This window comes from Lissotriton vulgaris, chromosome 5, assembly GCF_964263255.1.
Source record: "Lissotriton vulgaris chromosome 5, aLisVul1.2, whole genome shotgun sequence".
Classification (NCBI taxonomy): domain Eukaryota; kingdom Metazoa; phylum Chordata; class Amphibia; order Caudata; family Salamandridae; genus Lissotriton; species Lissotriton vulgaris.
The window spans coordinates 1,837,976,116-1,837,993,470 of NC_141693.1; the positions used below are offsets into that span (position 1 = coordinate 1,837,976,116).

The 17,355-nt window shown below is 44.7% G+C and overlaps 1 protein-coding gene across 1 annotated transcript in view; it reads right to left on the bottom strand.

The window, feature by feature from the left end:
• KPNB1 (karyopherin subunit beta 1) overlaps positions 1–17,355 on the bottom strand; it is a 142,518-nt gene that overhangs the window by 104,533 nt on the left and 20,630 nt on the right. The window contains exons 5-8 of the mRNA XM_086924307.1: positions 15,968–16,120; positions 11,149–11,208; positions 10,653–10,742; positions 10,233–10,343 (exon numbers count right to left, since the gene is read on the bottom strand). Of these exons, the coding sequence (XP_086780433.1) occupies positions 10,233–10,343; positions 10,653–10,742; positions 11,149–11,208; positions 15,968–16,120 (414 nt within the window). The remainder of the gene's footprint in view (positions 1–10,232; positions 10,344–10,652; positions 10,743–11,148; positions 11,209–15,967; positions 16,121–17,355) is intronic.

Here is a 17,355-nt window from a genome sequence, read left to right on the forward strand (position 1 = left end):
CTCGTTACAAGACAGAACGTAGATGGATGTTTCATGTAATCACCAAGTTTTAGGCAATTAGTCATTAACATTTTTTAAAAATTGCAAAATCTCCAATAAAAGAAATTTAACATTTGCTTTTTGTAGGTTTTTCATTATTCTTCGTGGGCTGCGCCACAAAAAAAAAATGAAGGTTTTTTTAAGCAATAGACAGGGGACACCCTATATTACAGATTTCTCGGGAATGAAATTAGAACTCAGTTTCACCTCACGATGAATAGGTAAGAGCAGTGTTTAAGAAAAGTCAGTACAGGATGGCAACAGCTTAGCCCTCAAAGGGCAGCTGTAGGGGTGACTTACAAATATGAATCCGTTCCGTGCTTGCGTCGGCCGTGCAAGACCAATTGCCGACGGAGCCCCGCCCACTATGTCGAACACCTGCACCACGGCGGAATGTCCGCTGCAGTAAACTAGTTAAATGCAGTGACTTGAGCAGGCATACGTGCTATGTCACGTTTTCACTAAAGGTTTGTAACATGTCACGCCACCTGCAATAACAGCTTGTGTGGAATGAGTGTGGTCCCTTAGCGTGGCATAAGATGTTCTGTAGCTCTTGGGTGCCCTCTTTAGTGCCCATGCCCTAGGTACCAGGGGTATCATTTACTGGGTATTTCAAGACCGTAAAAGTCTTGTGCCAACTGTAAAACAGAGATCACCTGTTTTTCTCCCCTTAACAGCGCCGCTAATTCCGGCGCGGGCTGGGGAAATAATGAGTGGTCAGGATTCGGACGGCCCCCGGCAGTCCTCCGCACATCTACTGTGACAGACGGCGGCCGGGGGCCGTCCAACACCTGCAAGGGGTTAAAGGAGCACTGGCATCTGGTTGGCAGGTCTCGGTGCATGGTCAAGAGTAAAAAAACAGCACATACTAGCTCAAAAAAAGCGCGGGGCAATAAGTGTGTGTGTGTGTCAGTGCATTATGACAAACCTAGTTTCCTACATCCCTGATGGTACCAGGTGTACCCTGTCCCCCAGGAACTGCAGTTATGTCACCCTGAATGGAACATGGTAAAACTTCAGTCTGCCGCTGCAGAATGTTAGAGCAGTTCAAAAACTGCTAACTTGACTTTGCCATTTCAGACAATGGCAAAGCCAGTAAAATTTTTAATGTGCACAAGTCACCCCTACAGCAGGCCTATTGAGTCCTAAGGCAGGGTGCAACTCATTGAGACGCGCAGCATCTTTTTCTAATGCTTTAAAAATAAAGACTTGCAACTGTGATTACTGGAAGAGGTTAGAAGCCCCATTGGAGAGCACAGGGTTACACACTTCTGACAGGGCTACTAAAGAGGGTACTTCAAGGTATCAAAGAACTTTTAACATTAAGCACGATTAAGACTAAATCGAAATTACTGTAACTTGTTGGTATATTGGCACTGTTGCCCTAGTCTATCCATGGCCTTTTGAAGATCCTGGCCACAAGAGCCTTCTGTCCGCATTGCGAGACATGTAAAAGACTCCCAAGGACAGATAACAATAGAGGCCTGCCACTGACTGAAAAATTACCTCCTACTGGCAGGAAGGAACACGGGGGTTAACAAATATGCTACTTACCAGTATACATCTGTTCTTGGCATGTAGGGCTGCTGACATTCATATCTGTGCATAGATCGCCGCCTAGTGTTGGCTCTAAAACGGACAGCACCTCTCACTTTTCAGGGTGCCTGCCATTAAAGCCTTTCTGGAAGGACTAAAACTAGTCATTCCTCCGCGGACGCCACCAGCTCCAGAGTGGAACCTCAATGTGGTCCTCACCAGGCTGATGGGTCCCCCTTTTGAACCACTGCATTCCTGCGAGATTCAATTCTTGACATGGAAAGTGGCTTTCCTTATAGCGATTACGTCGCTACGAGTTAGTGAACTCCAGGCACTAACTATCCAAGAGCCATTTATTAAAATTCATTCTAACAGGGTGGTGCTTCACACTAACCCTATATTCCTTCCTAAGGTAGTGACTGTTCCATATCAACCAGACTATAGAACTACCTGTGTTCTTCCAAAATCCAGAGTCACTGGCGGAGAGAAGACACTTGACATCAAAAGGGCCCTAATGTATTACATTGATAGGACCAAGGATTTTAGGAAAACTAAACTACTCTTTGTTGCCTTTGCGCCACAACACAAAGGTAACCCCATTTCCAAGGCTGGTATAGCCAGGTGGATCGTTAAATGTATTCAGATCTGCTATCAGAAAGCCAAGCGCACGCTCACCATTCCACCACGGGCCCACTCCACCCGTAAGTTGGGGGCCTCCATGGCTTTCCTTGGAAATATTCCTTTGGAAGACATATGTAGAGCAGCCACATGGTCTACCACACACACATTTACAAAACATTACTGTGTTGATGTGCACTCCAAACAGCAGGCAGCTGTAGGGCAGGCTGTTCTAAAAACTGCTGCAGCCGGCACGGGCGGCCGCCGTTAATGGAGGGACTGCTATGTATTCTATGCACAGATATGAATTCAGCAGCCCACATGCCTCGAACCGAATATGCTACTTACCAGTATGCATCTGTTTTTGGCATGTAGGGCTGCTGACTTTCATATCGCCCGCCCTCCTCCCCGGCGCCTGTAGCGGCTGCAGCATTTACACATACTTCTAGCATGGTCATCATTCACTTAGTTTCACTCCATCTTGGCCCCAATGGCTAAAAACAATTAGAGGATGGAGTCTATGCCCATGCGCACTGTAGTCCAGGGGAGGAGCCACCCATCTCGTGATACTTCGAAGACTCTTCCAGGACAACAATGTGCGATCATCCGGACCCAACACTAGGCGGCGATCTATGCACAGATATGAATTCAGCAGCCCACATGCCTGGAACACCAAAAAGCAACCTTCAATGGGGAAGTAGCTTTTGATGGGCAAATGGTGAACACCCACGAGACAGACTGCTCTTTGGTCTTGGTAGACAGGTTGGCATCTGTGAAAGAGGTGGAGAGACTGGCCAAACTCTTTCTATTGGTGTGTAGCCCCCAGGTAACCAAATCTTGAATGCGGGCTACTAAGCTCCACCACCAAAAGAAGGGTTCAGCCATCTTGGGAGTGGGAAATTAGAGCACTCTGGGATAGCTAGATGTCACTTCACAGGAAGCGGTCATCTGGCAGCAGGGAGCCAAGTAGCCAATTGGCAGATGTAAGAAAGTGGCTCTGTATATACTAGGCCAAAGTAATGTACCGTGTGCACAGAGTCCACAGTTGCCAGAGAGTTGGCAGAGGCGGAAGTTAAATATAACCTTACTCTCTAAAGTGGTAGCTTGGTCAAACAGTAAGGCAGTATCAGAGGACAGTGTAAAGCATTTGTTTTACACAGCCAGCAAATGGCCTCACACACTCAAGAACTGAACTCTAGGCCATTTGTTTGTATAAAAATGTATAGTTTTATTTTTAGAAACAATAAGGTATCAAAATATACTCTCAGAAGGAGTTCCTTTTCAAATAGGCAATAGACTTTAAGTACAGTAGTTACAGTTGTTGCAATAGGCAGCACAATTTCAAACAATTAAACATTGAGCTTATTGTGAATTTCTAGTTAAATACAATTAGTTAATTTATGGATTACTTTTCTAACCACAGGACTGGATCCTAGATTCAGTCCTGGGACATCTCCTGTAAACAATTGAGTAAAAGCGTTTTGGTTACAGTAGTGATTAAGGAATATTATTGTATTTTAAAAGTTGACACTTAGAAACTTTTTCACATATTATCACCAATGTTATCCTAAGGGAGGAAATTCACTTAGCAGGCAAGTAGTGTAATAGTTTTTTTTTTACTCTGTGTTGGATCTTGGAACAAGCACTGGTGCATCTCCTATAGACAATTGAAAAATGCGTTCAGTCGTACAGGCGATTAGGAATTTTTGTAGTTTTTGAAAATTGACACTTAGGAATCCATTGTCTAGTTTTCACCAGAAAAGTTTCTATGGAAGGAAATTCAAGTTACCGTATTTTCCGGCGTATAAGACGACTTTTTAACCCCTTAAAATTTTCTGGGAAGTCGGGGGTCGTCTTATACGCCGGGTACAAAAATTGGCGGTTTATTTCACATAGCGCGGACTTCACCCGAAGGTGTCAGACCGCTTCTCAATTGAAAATGGTGGCGCTTAGGGAACTCCAGCACAACAACGAAGAACGTAGGCGATGGTGGCACTGTGCAACAACACGATATCAGCCCGTCACCAGGCACAGAAAGCGGTCTTGAAAATAAATTACCGGTACAGTTACGATATCAGCCCGTCGCCAGGCACTGAAAGCGGTCTTGAAAATGAATTACCGGTACAGTTACGATATCAGCCCGTCGCCAGCCAGAGGCAACTCAAACACTACGCAATTATCAAAAGCAAACAAATGGCGCCGTGAGCCCTACCTAGACTGCAGCTGCACATCCCCAGGCAGACGAGGCACTCCTCCACATGTGCTGCTCTCTCTCTCCTTCCATAATTCTTACGCTCATCGGAAGGAGAGGAGCGTCAGTACCACATGATCTCCTCAGTCCATGGAGATAGAAAGGGGACTGTAGGACGTTAGGAAGTGGGGGTCGTCTTATACGGCGAATATAGCACGAAACCTACATTTTGCCAATGAAAGTAGGGGGTCGTCTTATACGCCGGAAAATACGGTACTGGTAAGTACGGTTAAAATTACTTTTCAGGGTCAGTGCTGGGCTAAAAGGTGCAAAAACAGTTGGACAGAATGCAGAACAATGTCCTACACTTACCCCAGTACAGAGATCTGGGCCTAAATCCATCGTTTTTTTGCACTCCACACCACCCCAGTTCAGACATGGCCATATGACCCTGTGCCTAATGGAAAAAGTCCAGCCCGACCTGCCAAGCCATGTCTTTCCTGGACTGGAATCAAGCATCCTAGGACCGGTTTGGCTATCAGCCGTGATAGCTTGACTCCAGTGGTGTGGAGAGCATGGGACTCCCGTGTGAGCATACCCATCTCACTCGGGGTGACAAATGCAAAAACCACAGGTGATGGACAGAATGCAGAACAATGTCATACATTCATCCCAGTACAGAGATCTGGGCCTAAATCCATCGTTTTTTTGCACTCCACACCACCCCAATTCAGATATGGCCATATGCAAATACGTCTTGACCCTGTGCCTCATGGGAACAGTCCAGCCCGTATTGCAAAGCCATGTCTTTCCTGGATCGGAATCAAGCATCCTAGGCACAGGGTCAGACTGATTGCATATGGCCATGTCTGAACTGGAGTGGCAGAGTGGGCTAAAGAACGGTGATTGATTAAACCCAGATGTTGAATGGGTGTGAGTGTTTGATAGGTTGATGCTCAGTCCATCACCACCCCCTTTTGTAGCGCTAAAAGATTCAGCACTGGGTTTTCTCCTAACAGGCAAGTAAATCGGAATTCGTAGCTCAGCTGATTTTAGACTAATATCTGAAAGTTTCAAAACTCTACACTTAGAAGAATTTCCAAGTGAACCAGTCAATGTTACCCTATGGAAGAAAAGTGAGTTATCAGCTTTGGGTAAGTACTCGACTGGCAGAATTAAGGTTCAGGGCATAGACCACAGCTTTCCAAACGTTTCATGTTGGTGACACCTTTTTGTGAAAAAAAATTCAGGGACACGGTAACGTGAGGAGGCACAGCGAGCGAGCCCGAACCACCTCGGTGGGTTCGGGCCCCACACACCACACACACTTCACCGACACACCACACACACACCACAGACACCACAGACCCACACACAACCACACATCCCACCCCACACAGACAACCAAACACACCCCCCCCCCCACACACAGGGGCCGGTTTGTTACTGGGGGCCGGGTTTGCAACTGTGCTGCAATATTGCCCCCCAGGTTACAAAAGCAGCATACAAGCGTTTCCAGCCTGCCATGGCAGGCAGTGCTTCCTCAGAGGCCAGGCAGCCAGCCAACCAAAGATATGAATTTGTGTGACCTGAAAGCTAGTTGACCCTTGCCCACTAGATTGCAGAACGAGCAAATAAATCAGCGTTACGCATTTTGTTGCAAAGGAACTAAACTAGGGCCAGATTTACAAAGCCATTTTGCTTTTGCCAACTCTGCGACCTACAAAATCAAAGGGTTTGTTTTGCAGAACGGCTTTTAGCCATCATCTTACCCCTTTTTGAGAATCAGTAAAGCCGTTTCTAATTGCACAGTGCGTTTACGGACTCCTACCTATACTGCCAATTGCAATGAGGTTTATCAATAGTTTGGGAGCACAATCGTAGTTGCAATTCCATTAAAAAGTTACAAACTCCTTAAAGGAGGTGGGCCACCAATTAACCTAAAGCCTCTGAATGTGTGGTCTCAGGTCCCCTCACCACTACTAGGGCTGCTACCCGTCTCACGGAAAAATACCAGACATATGTTCCTTTTTTTAAGATTCTGCAAAGGTGAGGACACAATACCTGGACTTAACTTAATTTAAAATAGTCTGTTCATTTTCACATGGCCTTTTTGTTTAATTTAATGATCAGTCAGGAATCACCAAGGCAGCTGTAGAGCACTTTTTAAAGAGCTTTCTTTATCTAGTTACTGTTCTATGTGGCAAATACTGGCTTTGTGTCATTTTATGACTCCATGTATTGGCAGGGACATTAGAATACTGCTCATGTTAATTAAAAAATGCTAAGTAGCAAGTGCAACCCAAGTGGGGGCCGAATCTCCCCCCCCCCATTGGCATCACAGGGCTTCAGCCCACACTCAACCCCCCTCCCCAATCGATCGTGGGTGGCATCCCGGGCCAGCTCACAGCCACACCCGAGCACTTCACAGATCGTTAAAGACCTTGTGCATGTTAATGGGGCTTTGTTGTTTCACCCCTTCTAAGAGCCCCTGCAGCCCCACTCTGCCGATTGCCGGCAGAAGTCATCTCATCCTGCGACACCTACGGCTGGGGCGCGACACAGTAATGTGTCACGCCACAGAGTTTGGAAAGCTGTGGCATAGACTATGGGGTCTCCCAAGGTCAGGTAGGTACAGTTGGTACACCCTCATCGGCACAGGGGCAGCCGGGTGCAGAGGTAGTTAGGCCCAATGTTATCCTATGAGAGGCAGGGGGCCTACGGTTGGTGGCTGTTGGCAAGCAGGCCACACAGCTGTGGGAGCTGGGCTCCTGGTCACTTCCTCAGGGCAAATGGGGGAAGTATGTTAGGACAAAGGTTGCTCTGCTAAGGGCACTCTGCTGACGGCTGGGTGCAGGGTGCTTTTGAGCCATCGGGCACTCAATGTTATTCAATGGAAAACTTGGAAGATGAACAAAGGCTGCAGGCTCGAGGACGGATATTCTTCAGGAGAGACAACAATTCGAGGGGTAAGTTGGGATCTTGGAGGATAGGTAGGCACCCAGGAGTTGGGCACAGGAGGCCGTGGGGCACCAGGTGCAGGGGTGTCTTTTTGTCCGGAAATCTAATCCTCGGCTGGTAGCGGTTGGAGGGGTCCCATGTTGTGAGGCTGCAGGCGCCGTCTAGGTCGTCGAGGAGGGTCCTTGGGCACTGGATTTTAGGTCACAAACGCCGGGGGGACATCCTCAGGGTCTTTGTCCACTCAGGCACAGGCCGGGCTCGGCGGGTGTAAAGTGCTGCATTCGCAGTTCCTGGCTGGCACCACGGGTGTTACTTGGAAAGGGGCAGGAGCCTATCTCAAATTGGGCAGGGCTCCCCATCCTCAAGATGGCAGGAGCCAGAGTTGTGCTTCCCCGCCTCTCCCACCTGAGGGGTGGGGTTGGCAGAGGCTGGCACACCCCCTTTCCTCAATTAGGGGTTCCCACCGGTCTTCCCGCCAGAGTGGGTGTCAGAACCCGTGGGGGCAAGTTGCTGAGTACAGCAAGTGGCCTGGAGTAGCTCACAAAGGTGGGATGCCTTTGAAGCTTCCCCTGCCCATCCTGGGGTAGGAGACCTAGCACCTCACCCAGGATGTGCACTGTTGCCAGTCCAGGAGAGCGGAGGGCTCTCTACCCAGGGGTCCAGCAACAGACGTGGATTGTAGGTTAGGTTTCAGGGGGAATCTCCAAGATGCCCTCTGTAGTGCATTTTACATTAAATCCCACACTGGCATCAGTGTGGGTTTAATGTGCTGAGAAGTTTGATATCAAACTTCAGTCTTCAGTGTAGCTATCATGTTGCTGTGGAGTTCATAATGACAACCTCCCAGCACCATATACTCAATGGCATCACTGCACTGGTGCAGAACTAAAAGGCAGTGTTTGAGTATCAGGATACAGGGCCCCTAAGGTGGCACAATAAGTGCTGCAGCCCTTCTGGGTCTTCTCTGGTCACAATGCCCTGGGTACCTAGGGTACCATTTACCAGGGGCGGACATGTGGCCAGAGATGACAATTGGGATTTAGTTCAACACAGTTTTAGGGAAGGAACACAGGCCCTGGGCACCTGATTGGCAGGAGCCCAGGGCACACTCAGTCAAAGTACATCAGCAAAAAGTGGGGGCATACATGCAAGAAAGATGGCACTTTTGCACAGCAGATCACCCTAACACAGCCTAGGAGACAGAACGGACACCCAAAAGTTACACCCACTGGACCCAGGAGAGTCAGAGCAGGTTGGTAGCCTTGAAGGCGAATTATCGCACAAATAAACTGCTGTTTTTGTTTTGGCCAGCAACCAGTAGTCTAGTGGTGGGTGGATGAAAGTACTTCAAGGGCCATCGACCATTGGTCAAAGTCACCCCACTAGTGTCAAGTCCCAAACAGTGGCCCCAGGAAGGCCTAGTCGACCACACAATCTTCAACACCCTTGAGCCTTTCCAGCATCCTGCATCCCCTTGCCTCAGGACCACTCCATAGAAGAGTATGCCAAGTGGCCATTTGTAATGAAACGGGCCGGAGACAGCTTTTCTAGTGAAGTTAACCAGGTTGGTCCCTCCGACTAGCTCCCCGACGGTCGGTAGCCCTAACTAATTCCAAGTAACCGCATTCACACTGGATGTAACTTTTCTCTAAAAAAGGGTCTTGAATTTACCAAAGCTTGTTAGCAGTAGAATGAAATGTCTTCATTTATTGTTTTTTCAAAAATCTTTAGTTCCGGAACACTCTAGTGCATCTTTTTCGTTTTGGAATCTATGGATTCATTAAAATACGACCCATTGGATAACTGTTGGCGTGGAATCATGCTTTTCTTTTTAAATAGTTATGGTGCTGTTTAAGTGCTTTAGTTACACTTCTTCCTTTGCTAAACCAAGACTCTTTGGAGCCACAGCTTCCCAGGGTTTAGCTAAAGTTTTGACAAAAAAAGCAGAGGGACCTCACAACCACGCCATATAATTAGGGCTCCCGGTTTTCTGTTTTTATTGATTTTTACAGATAAATACAGACCGACCGTTATTTTCTTTTCTGTACTTATTTTTAAATGTGGATAAATACAGAAATTGGGTTGCTTTGAGTATTTCTAAATACGGTCTGCCATTACTGCCAGGCCAACTGGTATACGTAAGGGGGATAAAAAAAAAAAGAAAGTAATTTTAGTAAAGAGGTTTTAACATCAGTTGATGTGCACAAAGTTGATAAGAAAATATGCATATTTCAGCCTCAGTGCATCGATTTATCTTCTGTGGGGGTTTACAACATTGAAACCTAGTAGGCATTTAAGCATTAATGCATATTTACCTGTTAAATAAATATGGAAATATACTAATTTCAGCTTTTTTCCACAAACCCAAAATAAATATGGATTAATACAGATGGAAATATAAAAAAAAAATAAGTGCCATAAAACCGGGAGCCCTACACAAAATACACACCATTTCATCACAACCCTTGACATACAAGAATGATAAAGTACAAAAACAGATCTTTTGTCCTAATATTTAAGAAATAATCACAAAGGTTTAGTTAATACTGAAAATTCGGTTTGCCCAATGCATTGCTTCTCTTGCAAAAGACAAAAAAATCTGGTAAATAGAACGGAATCCTACCTCCTAAAGAAGTGAAGGTCACACCAAGTATTACAATCTAAAAAATTCCTTGCTGCTTTAGATCAACAGGAGGTAATTGAGCTTAAGCAGGATAAAACAAGTAATCCTTTTGAAAGAAACTCCTCTATATGCATGTCCTTAAGTCAACTGTTTATGCAATCTGTATGTATTGTGTATGTATTGTGTATGTATGTACTGGTCCAGGATGGAAAACTACGAAGCAATGAAAAGCGCTTAAAAACCCTCCCCAATTATCAAACTGACCTCGGATGCCTCTATGGCAAGGTCCATCTCTTCATCACACACGTTGGACCAGAACTCTATTCCCTGCAGGGCAACTTCATCTATATCACTCTTCATGGCTTCCACCGTAATCTGCCAAAAAACAAAAATGTGTTTCACTCAACATAAGAGGAAGGCTAATGCATTCACCACACATACAACAATCTCTTGCACTGGATACCAGGACTTTATGTTATAACAGACAGCAGACTATTAGGGCATCCAAGGCTGAAGACTAATCAACACGGAGAATCACCACTGTTTGAACAGTTTACAATACCTAACAGCTAGCAAAGGCTCTTCATGATCCAATTGGCATTAGATGGCAAACAATTAACCTAGAAGCAAAAAAGGGACTAAGAATCCTAATCACTCGCAGTAAATAAAATATTCTTTACTCACAGCAAAGAGTGCGGGTCCCATGTAGGTTTCCATATATTGATAGTACAAGGACATTATCTTCACTAAATTCTGCAAAGCAGCAACTCTAACCTGCACAAAAAGGAAGCGTTAGATTACAATGGAAAAAATATATATGTATTAAAAAAAAATCGCAATGCAAGTTTTATCAAACAGGAAACTGCTTTAAAAATTGTAAATCAATCACATTGCCTATGGAGCTTACAGCTAACAGTCAAACTAGAATGCGGTCCACAGGTCATCTCCACAACAAACATTTCCACCAGCTAACATGGAGTGATATTTTGCCACATACATCACAATTGAAAAATAAAAACGATGGAAGCTGTTCAAAGTTGACTACCTATACACATATTAAAGGAAGTCCTATTCCATATTGTATAAAACCAAACATTCACAATCCTGAGGTGAAACTGCATCCTGTAGTTTTCCTGCAACCATAAAGACCAGCATCATACTCATCTTGCATTATACTCACTCTTGTATCTGGGCACTGGGTTGCTTCACAGACTACTTGCATTATGAAGTGCCTTTCAGACTGTAAAGAAAGCAAAAAAAGTGAATACTATATACATTCCAATCGCAATTTATTGCACAATATAATCAGATCTCTTCCCCAGACTAAAGCTGTGCACGCAACCAAACTTCTCATACCACTAGAGGACATGTGGACTGACTGCTTCCCTTCTGAAATGTGTGTTGAAAGTAGAGGTCAACATCTGTAAATTCAGAGTTTGGCTACTCTACACCCATGCATGAGGTCCCCCAAGTTTGACATCATGGAATTACTTATTAGATTAATCAGTCTGTGATAATTAGCAAACCAGACAAATGCCATTAGTGGCACTTTAATAGTCTGCACCATTAACCTGCGTCATCTAGCACTCCCTGCAACTAAAGAGCTCTCGCCAGGTCCCACAGGCAAAATCATGTAGCTCTGCAGAGTGGTTTGAAGAGGACTGAGCCATTTATAAAATCCAAAATGGAACTCTGCATCAATGTATTTCTTCCAAGAACGACGGACCATGATCAAGATAATGCTGAGCTTTTAATAAACAGAATGCGATTTAAAGGGAGTTAAGTAAATTGAGGTTCCACATAACACCTCTGTTGTATCACCTCACAGTAAAGCAGAACATTTTTGATGGTCTTAAAACAAATTAAATACCTATGGAGCAAATACACGGACTGCGGTTTTAATTTTGTTTGGTTCCTAATGTGTTCAATAAGAGTTTTTAAAATCTGGAGAGACTGAAGGTTATGCAACAGTGGGCAGAGCAAGAAAAAGCACACGTTCAAAGTGAGGAAAGGGCTAAAGAGCAACGTGGAATCAGGGGCATTGCTTGGTCAGTAAGATTTGGGTAAAGGGGGTGCGAGTGTCAAATTAACAGACTGGCATAAGGTTTTCAATACATTATTCAACAAGCAGGGCGCGTGAGGGGCATATGGGGACCTGGAAAGGGGGATGTATGTGGATCAGTAGTACTAAGAAAAAAACCTCTTTTGAGGACTTTCAAAACTGAGGGATAGGGGTGTGTGCATTTTTCTCGGTCTGTATGTAAACCTCTGTTGAAATCTGACTGACATCTCACAATACCAGACTGAAAGCACCTGTACCAAACTATTTGTGCGAAAACACATTTCATAAGGTTGGGGTTACATCCTACACACCCTGAAGCTACGCCTGAGTGGAATCCAAGGGGCAGCACGTTAAATAACAAAAACAAAAGTAGTACAAGTGCAGGTGGGGGGGGGGGGGGGGGGGGGGCACACAGGCAAGATGCCAACATCCAAGTCCTTTAACAAAGCAGTTCCCTAAAAGCAAGCAGAGGAAGCCTAAAAATGGGCCAAGCAAAGATAGCACAGAGACTATCCTCATTGGGAAGGATAAACAAACTGGACCAGCTGAAACAAGGAAAGCCATTGTATAGAAAGCAAGCAAATAAGGGACAGTAAAGCCAATCAATGGTAAGGAAAGGGCAAGCACCTGAATGTTCTTGGTAGGGTAGAAAGCTGGCTCTGTGATACATATCAAAAATCTGATACACTGTGTAAAGAGTCCAGGGTCCCTTTGTGAGTGGACAGGGGCTTGCTATGTAATCATAAAGTGCTCTGTTAGGCAGTAGTGTGGTCAAGCAGCCTTAGGCTTAACAGGAGTGCAAGACATACAATGATCGATGACACTACTCAAGAAAGAGATCCACACTAACTTATAAAAACAGCAAGCATTTTTATATAGGTATCGGAGAAAACAATAGTTCTATAAGTTAGTTTAAGTGTAAATTATTTTCACTTTAAAAGGAGAAGGTGCAATTGGAGTTCTGCAATGTTATCCTATGAAAGTAACAGGTTCTGCAAACAGTGACTTACATGTACAAACTCCAGGAGTTATGCAGATTAGTGGATAAGTTCCAAGGCAGCACCAGTAGTACACCACCACCAGCATGAGGGCGGCCGGGTACAAATTAGCATAAGGAACCCAATGTATTTCAATGGCGATTGGTCACAGTGGAAAGGTGACCGAAGGAGTGTTGGGGAACACACCTTTGGTCCTCTTCTCCAAAGCCCCGGGACGACGGGTGCAGGTGTCCTTAGGTATTAGGATTTACCTTACTGGAGCAGTCGCAGTCGAGGGGGCCCTGCGAGCGATATGGGGGTAGTCTAAGAGGGGTGAAACCACGATGGACCGGAGCTCGAGGGCTGGTAGACCTGGTTGAGACCAGTGGCCCACTTTAACTCTGGCCAGAGGTGGCGGACGCAGTGACCGCTTCGGGTATATTGGGGTTCTGGGTGTATCGGTCTTTTCTTTTGGAGTTTCTGCAGGATGCAGGAAACTGTTCCGCTGTTCTTCGGGAGGTCTTTATCTTTATTGAAGGCAGGCAGTCCTCTCAGTTTTTGGAGTTACACATCTGCATGACAAGTCATCTTTGGGACAGGATAGACTGAGAATGGCAAACTGGTCAGCTGGGCTGTGGCCAAGTCTTCAGCCTTCTGCAGCTCGTTTCCTTTGTAGGTCATCAGGATTAATGTTTCCGGTGCCCAGGGCTTGTCGAAATACGGAATTTAGGGCAGTGTAGGGTATTAGCCAATGGGCTACTGTCCCTTGGGGTCACTACGCCCCATATGGGCTCCTAGATATAGGAGACTGGATGGCGCAAAACTGTTTAAAGTTAAACTCAGAGAAAACTGAGGTACTCATTTTCGGTCCATTATCACCAGCTTGGTCCACCACTTGGTGGCCGGAGTCCTTTGGCACACCTCCTATACCAGCTTCCAAGGTCAGGAACCTGGGGATTCTTTTTGATGATGGACTGAACTTTATGGATCATGCCAACAAGACTGCATCTATTGCGCACCTAAAATTAAAAATGATTCGCAAAATTCGTCCTTTTCTTCCCGAATCTGCGATTAAGACACTTGTTTCAGCCCTTGTCCTCTCATCCTTGGACTATTGTAACGGGTTATTTCTCAACGCACAAACCAGAGTTACTACAAAACTGCAAACTATACAAAACGCAGCAGCCCGCCTCATCACCGGCAAAACAAAGTTTGAACCCATTGCCAATAACATCAAAGATCTCCACTGGCTGACTGTACATAAAAGAGTCCACTTTAAGGCTCTCTGTATAGTTTTCAAAACACTCAATGACCAAGGACCATTTTTTATACGAGACAAACTGCAATTTTACAAGCCTACAAGAGCTCTACGCTCAGCTGCCTCTAATCAGCTGCTTGTTCCACGCACCAAAACAGTGTCTTGGGGGGACCGTCGCTTTCTGGTGGCGGCCCCCAAACTTTGGAATACTTTGCCCCTCAACATCAGACAAAGCACCACGCTGTTCCAGTTTCGCAAACTTTTGAAAACCTGGCTTTTCTCTCATTAATCCACCCTTCTCTGTGTCCGGCTTAGTTCTTCACTCTTCATTTTCTCAATAATGGTTTGAGCGCCTTGACGCCTGAGGGTATAAGCAGCGCTTTACAAATGTCAAAAATAAATAAATAAATAAATATGTGACCATTTGCCGTAGGACGTGGGCATAACTGTCCCAGAATTCCTAGTATGCCATGACAAAGATGGCTACTTCTAAAAAATCGTGTCCACCTCAAAGTAGCCCGCCTTAGGGGTAATATTAACCAGAAGGTGGATTTTGCTAATTGGGGTAGCTATTGAAGAGTCTTTAAGGAACAAACACTGATACTGGGGACCTGGTTAGCAGGAACCCAGTACACTGCAGATCAAATATCAGGTAATAAGTGTGTGGGAAGGGTTTTCGTATTGCAACAAAAACCCAGTTTCCTACGGTAGGCTCACAATATTATATTGAAAAGAATAACTGCCTATGCAGCACAGGAACACCAACTTAATACAACTATCAGTTACTAAATTCGTTTTACTTGGCAGTTCCTTATGTGCAATAAGTGAGCGAGTGCCATCAATCTGCTAGGCTACAGGGAGAACCTTCACCCACCAGTGATAACTGCCTTTAAGAGTCAAGTGACCCACCAGTGATAACTGCCTTTAAGAGTCAAGTGACATCACATGGTAGTTGTGAGAAAGCGCTTCCATGACATACACCACACACACTTTTTGCCAGGAAAATTTGTGGTTTTGATTGAAAGTGCACAAGATCCCCACCAACCAGGTTCCCTGTGCTAATGCTCCTCCCATAAAACTACCACGAATGGACACTTCAGCACCCCTGTGAGTCCCTAGTAATGGTACTAACGGCATGGGGACAGGACAGGGTCCCCTGGAGACCCCTCACCAAGGCCATGCCACGGCCGCTTGCATGCCTTGGTGCAACAAATAAAGAAAACGTTGACATGTTATACCCTGACTGTGTGCCATGTCCAGCAGCACTGCCCATCTTGAAAGAAGCTTATTTTTCTAAAATTGGTGTGGATCTTGTTTGATTAGTTTCCAATTTATTAGTCATTGCGCACTGTGTGCCAATATAGGTCTTACACTCTTCTGGGTTAAGCAGAAGGCTGATCGCTACCACAAAGAGCACTTTGGGTTTACATTGAACCCTATACATTTCTGAGGGAATCTCTGGACTGTGCACAATATAACCACTTCGAGGTATTCATATACAGGGCCTGCTTCCTACAGTAGTCAGTTAACTCAGATGCACGGGGCTCAAGACACTGCCGATGTTTACTCTAGGAACAGTGTAAACATATGCTATTAGAGCATACACTATTCTTTCATGGTAGCACTTTCTTTCATAGTAACACTTTATGTATACTAATATTGTAAATAGTACATTCTTGCTGTAGGTGCCTCGGCAGCTTACCTCTTTGTCAAAGTTCGCTTTTGTAAACTCCAATGAGTTCAAAAGTGCATTGGTGGCAGCCAACTTCACATTGTTGCTCGGCTCCTCCTTCCGCATGCCCTGGATGATTGCTGTTAGGATCTCATTTGATTTATCTTGTAGTTGTTCTGGATCCTGTAAATAAAAAAAATAAATGAAAGTAAAGCACAAAAACACGTGCTGACAGCATAAGACAAGCTGATGGTATAACACTATTTAACACTAACCGCAATTACAAATGCCCGATCTAAACCAAACAGGTGTGCTCCAGCAAATTGGTACTATAAAAAGATAGGGAGGAACTGTTTGTTGCGCCTAGATAACCAAAAGACAGAACCTGTTATAGGTATTCTATGGGGCAGAGTTAAATCTTACCATATTCCAATCATTGAAAAAGGTTTCTTAAAAAAACACATTGAAAAGTGCAGTGCAATTTGAAACACTGCTACACAAAAAGTAGAGATAAACATAGAGGGTGATTATTTAGAAGCATGAATCAAACTGCATTAAACAGAATAGCACGAGGGTAACAATGTGACAAATACAAGTGTAGTGGATTATGAAAATTCTGGACAATGGGGGTCAATTTTGAAGTTTGTCCTGGGCAAGCAAACCTGGTACCATGCAGATTTCATTAATTTCACAGGGACCATATAATCCCTACATTAGAGAAACTAAATATTTTTACATACGGCACTTACACACTGCAATTCAGGTCACAACATGTTTTGTTTACTGCACTTCACCTACCAAAATTCACTATTGTGAGCCAGAAAAGACTGACCCAGAATCGCAAAACAAGATCAAACTTAACCTTGCACACTATTGGGTGAGGTAACCAAAACCGATTTCTATATTGAACTGAACTTAAGCCTCTCATGACTTGCTAAATAGACTGTTCACTAGGTAGGCTACAAATGACCATCCACCAACATACAAATTGCAGATTTTCAATGTCCAAAATTTTTCATGGCAATGAAACCAGCAAGACAAAGTCCTATGGCATGCAATGAGAATACTCGTGAAAGCGAACAGCTGTGACCATCAACCCAACAAAGTAGTGCAAAAACGCAGACAATATAAAAAAATAATAACTTGCAATGTGCGCTCTGCAAGTCACAACCTATTAAAGGATGGGAGGCAAGGTGACCAACTGGCACGTACACCTGACCTTCAGCGCCAGCCCCATGGAATTTCACTTTTATGCAGGAATCCCATTCTTTCAATTGAATTCTTGTGTATATGACGAAACTGTCCATAAATAAACCATTTTCAATCAGATCATTTACACCTCATTAGCAAAAACAATTTAGAGTGGTTGGGCAAAAGTCTAGGTCTAAACAATACGTTTTCCAAAACACCAAGCATAG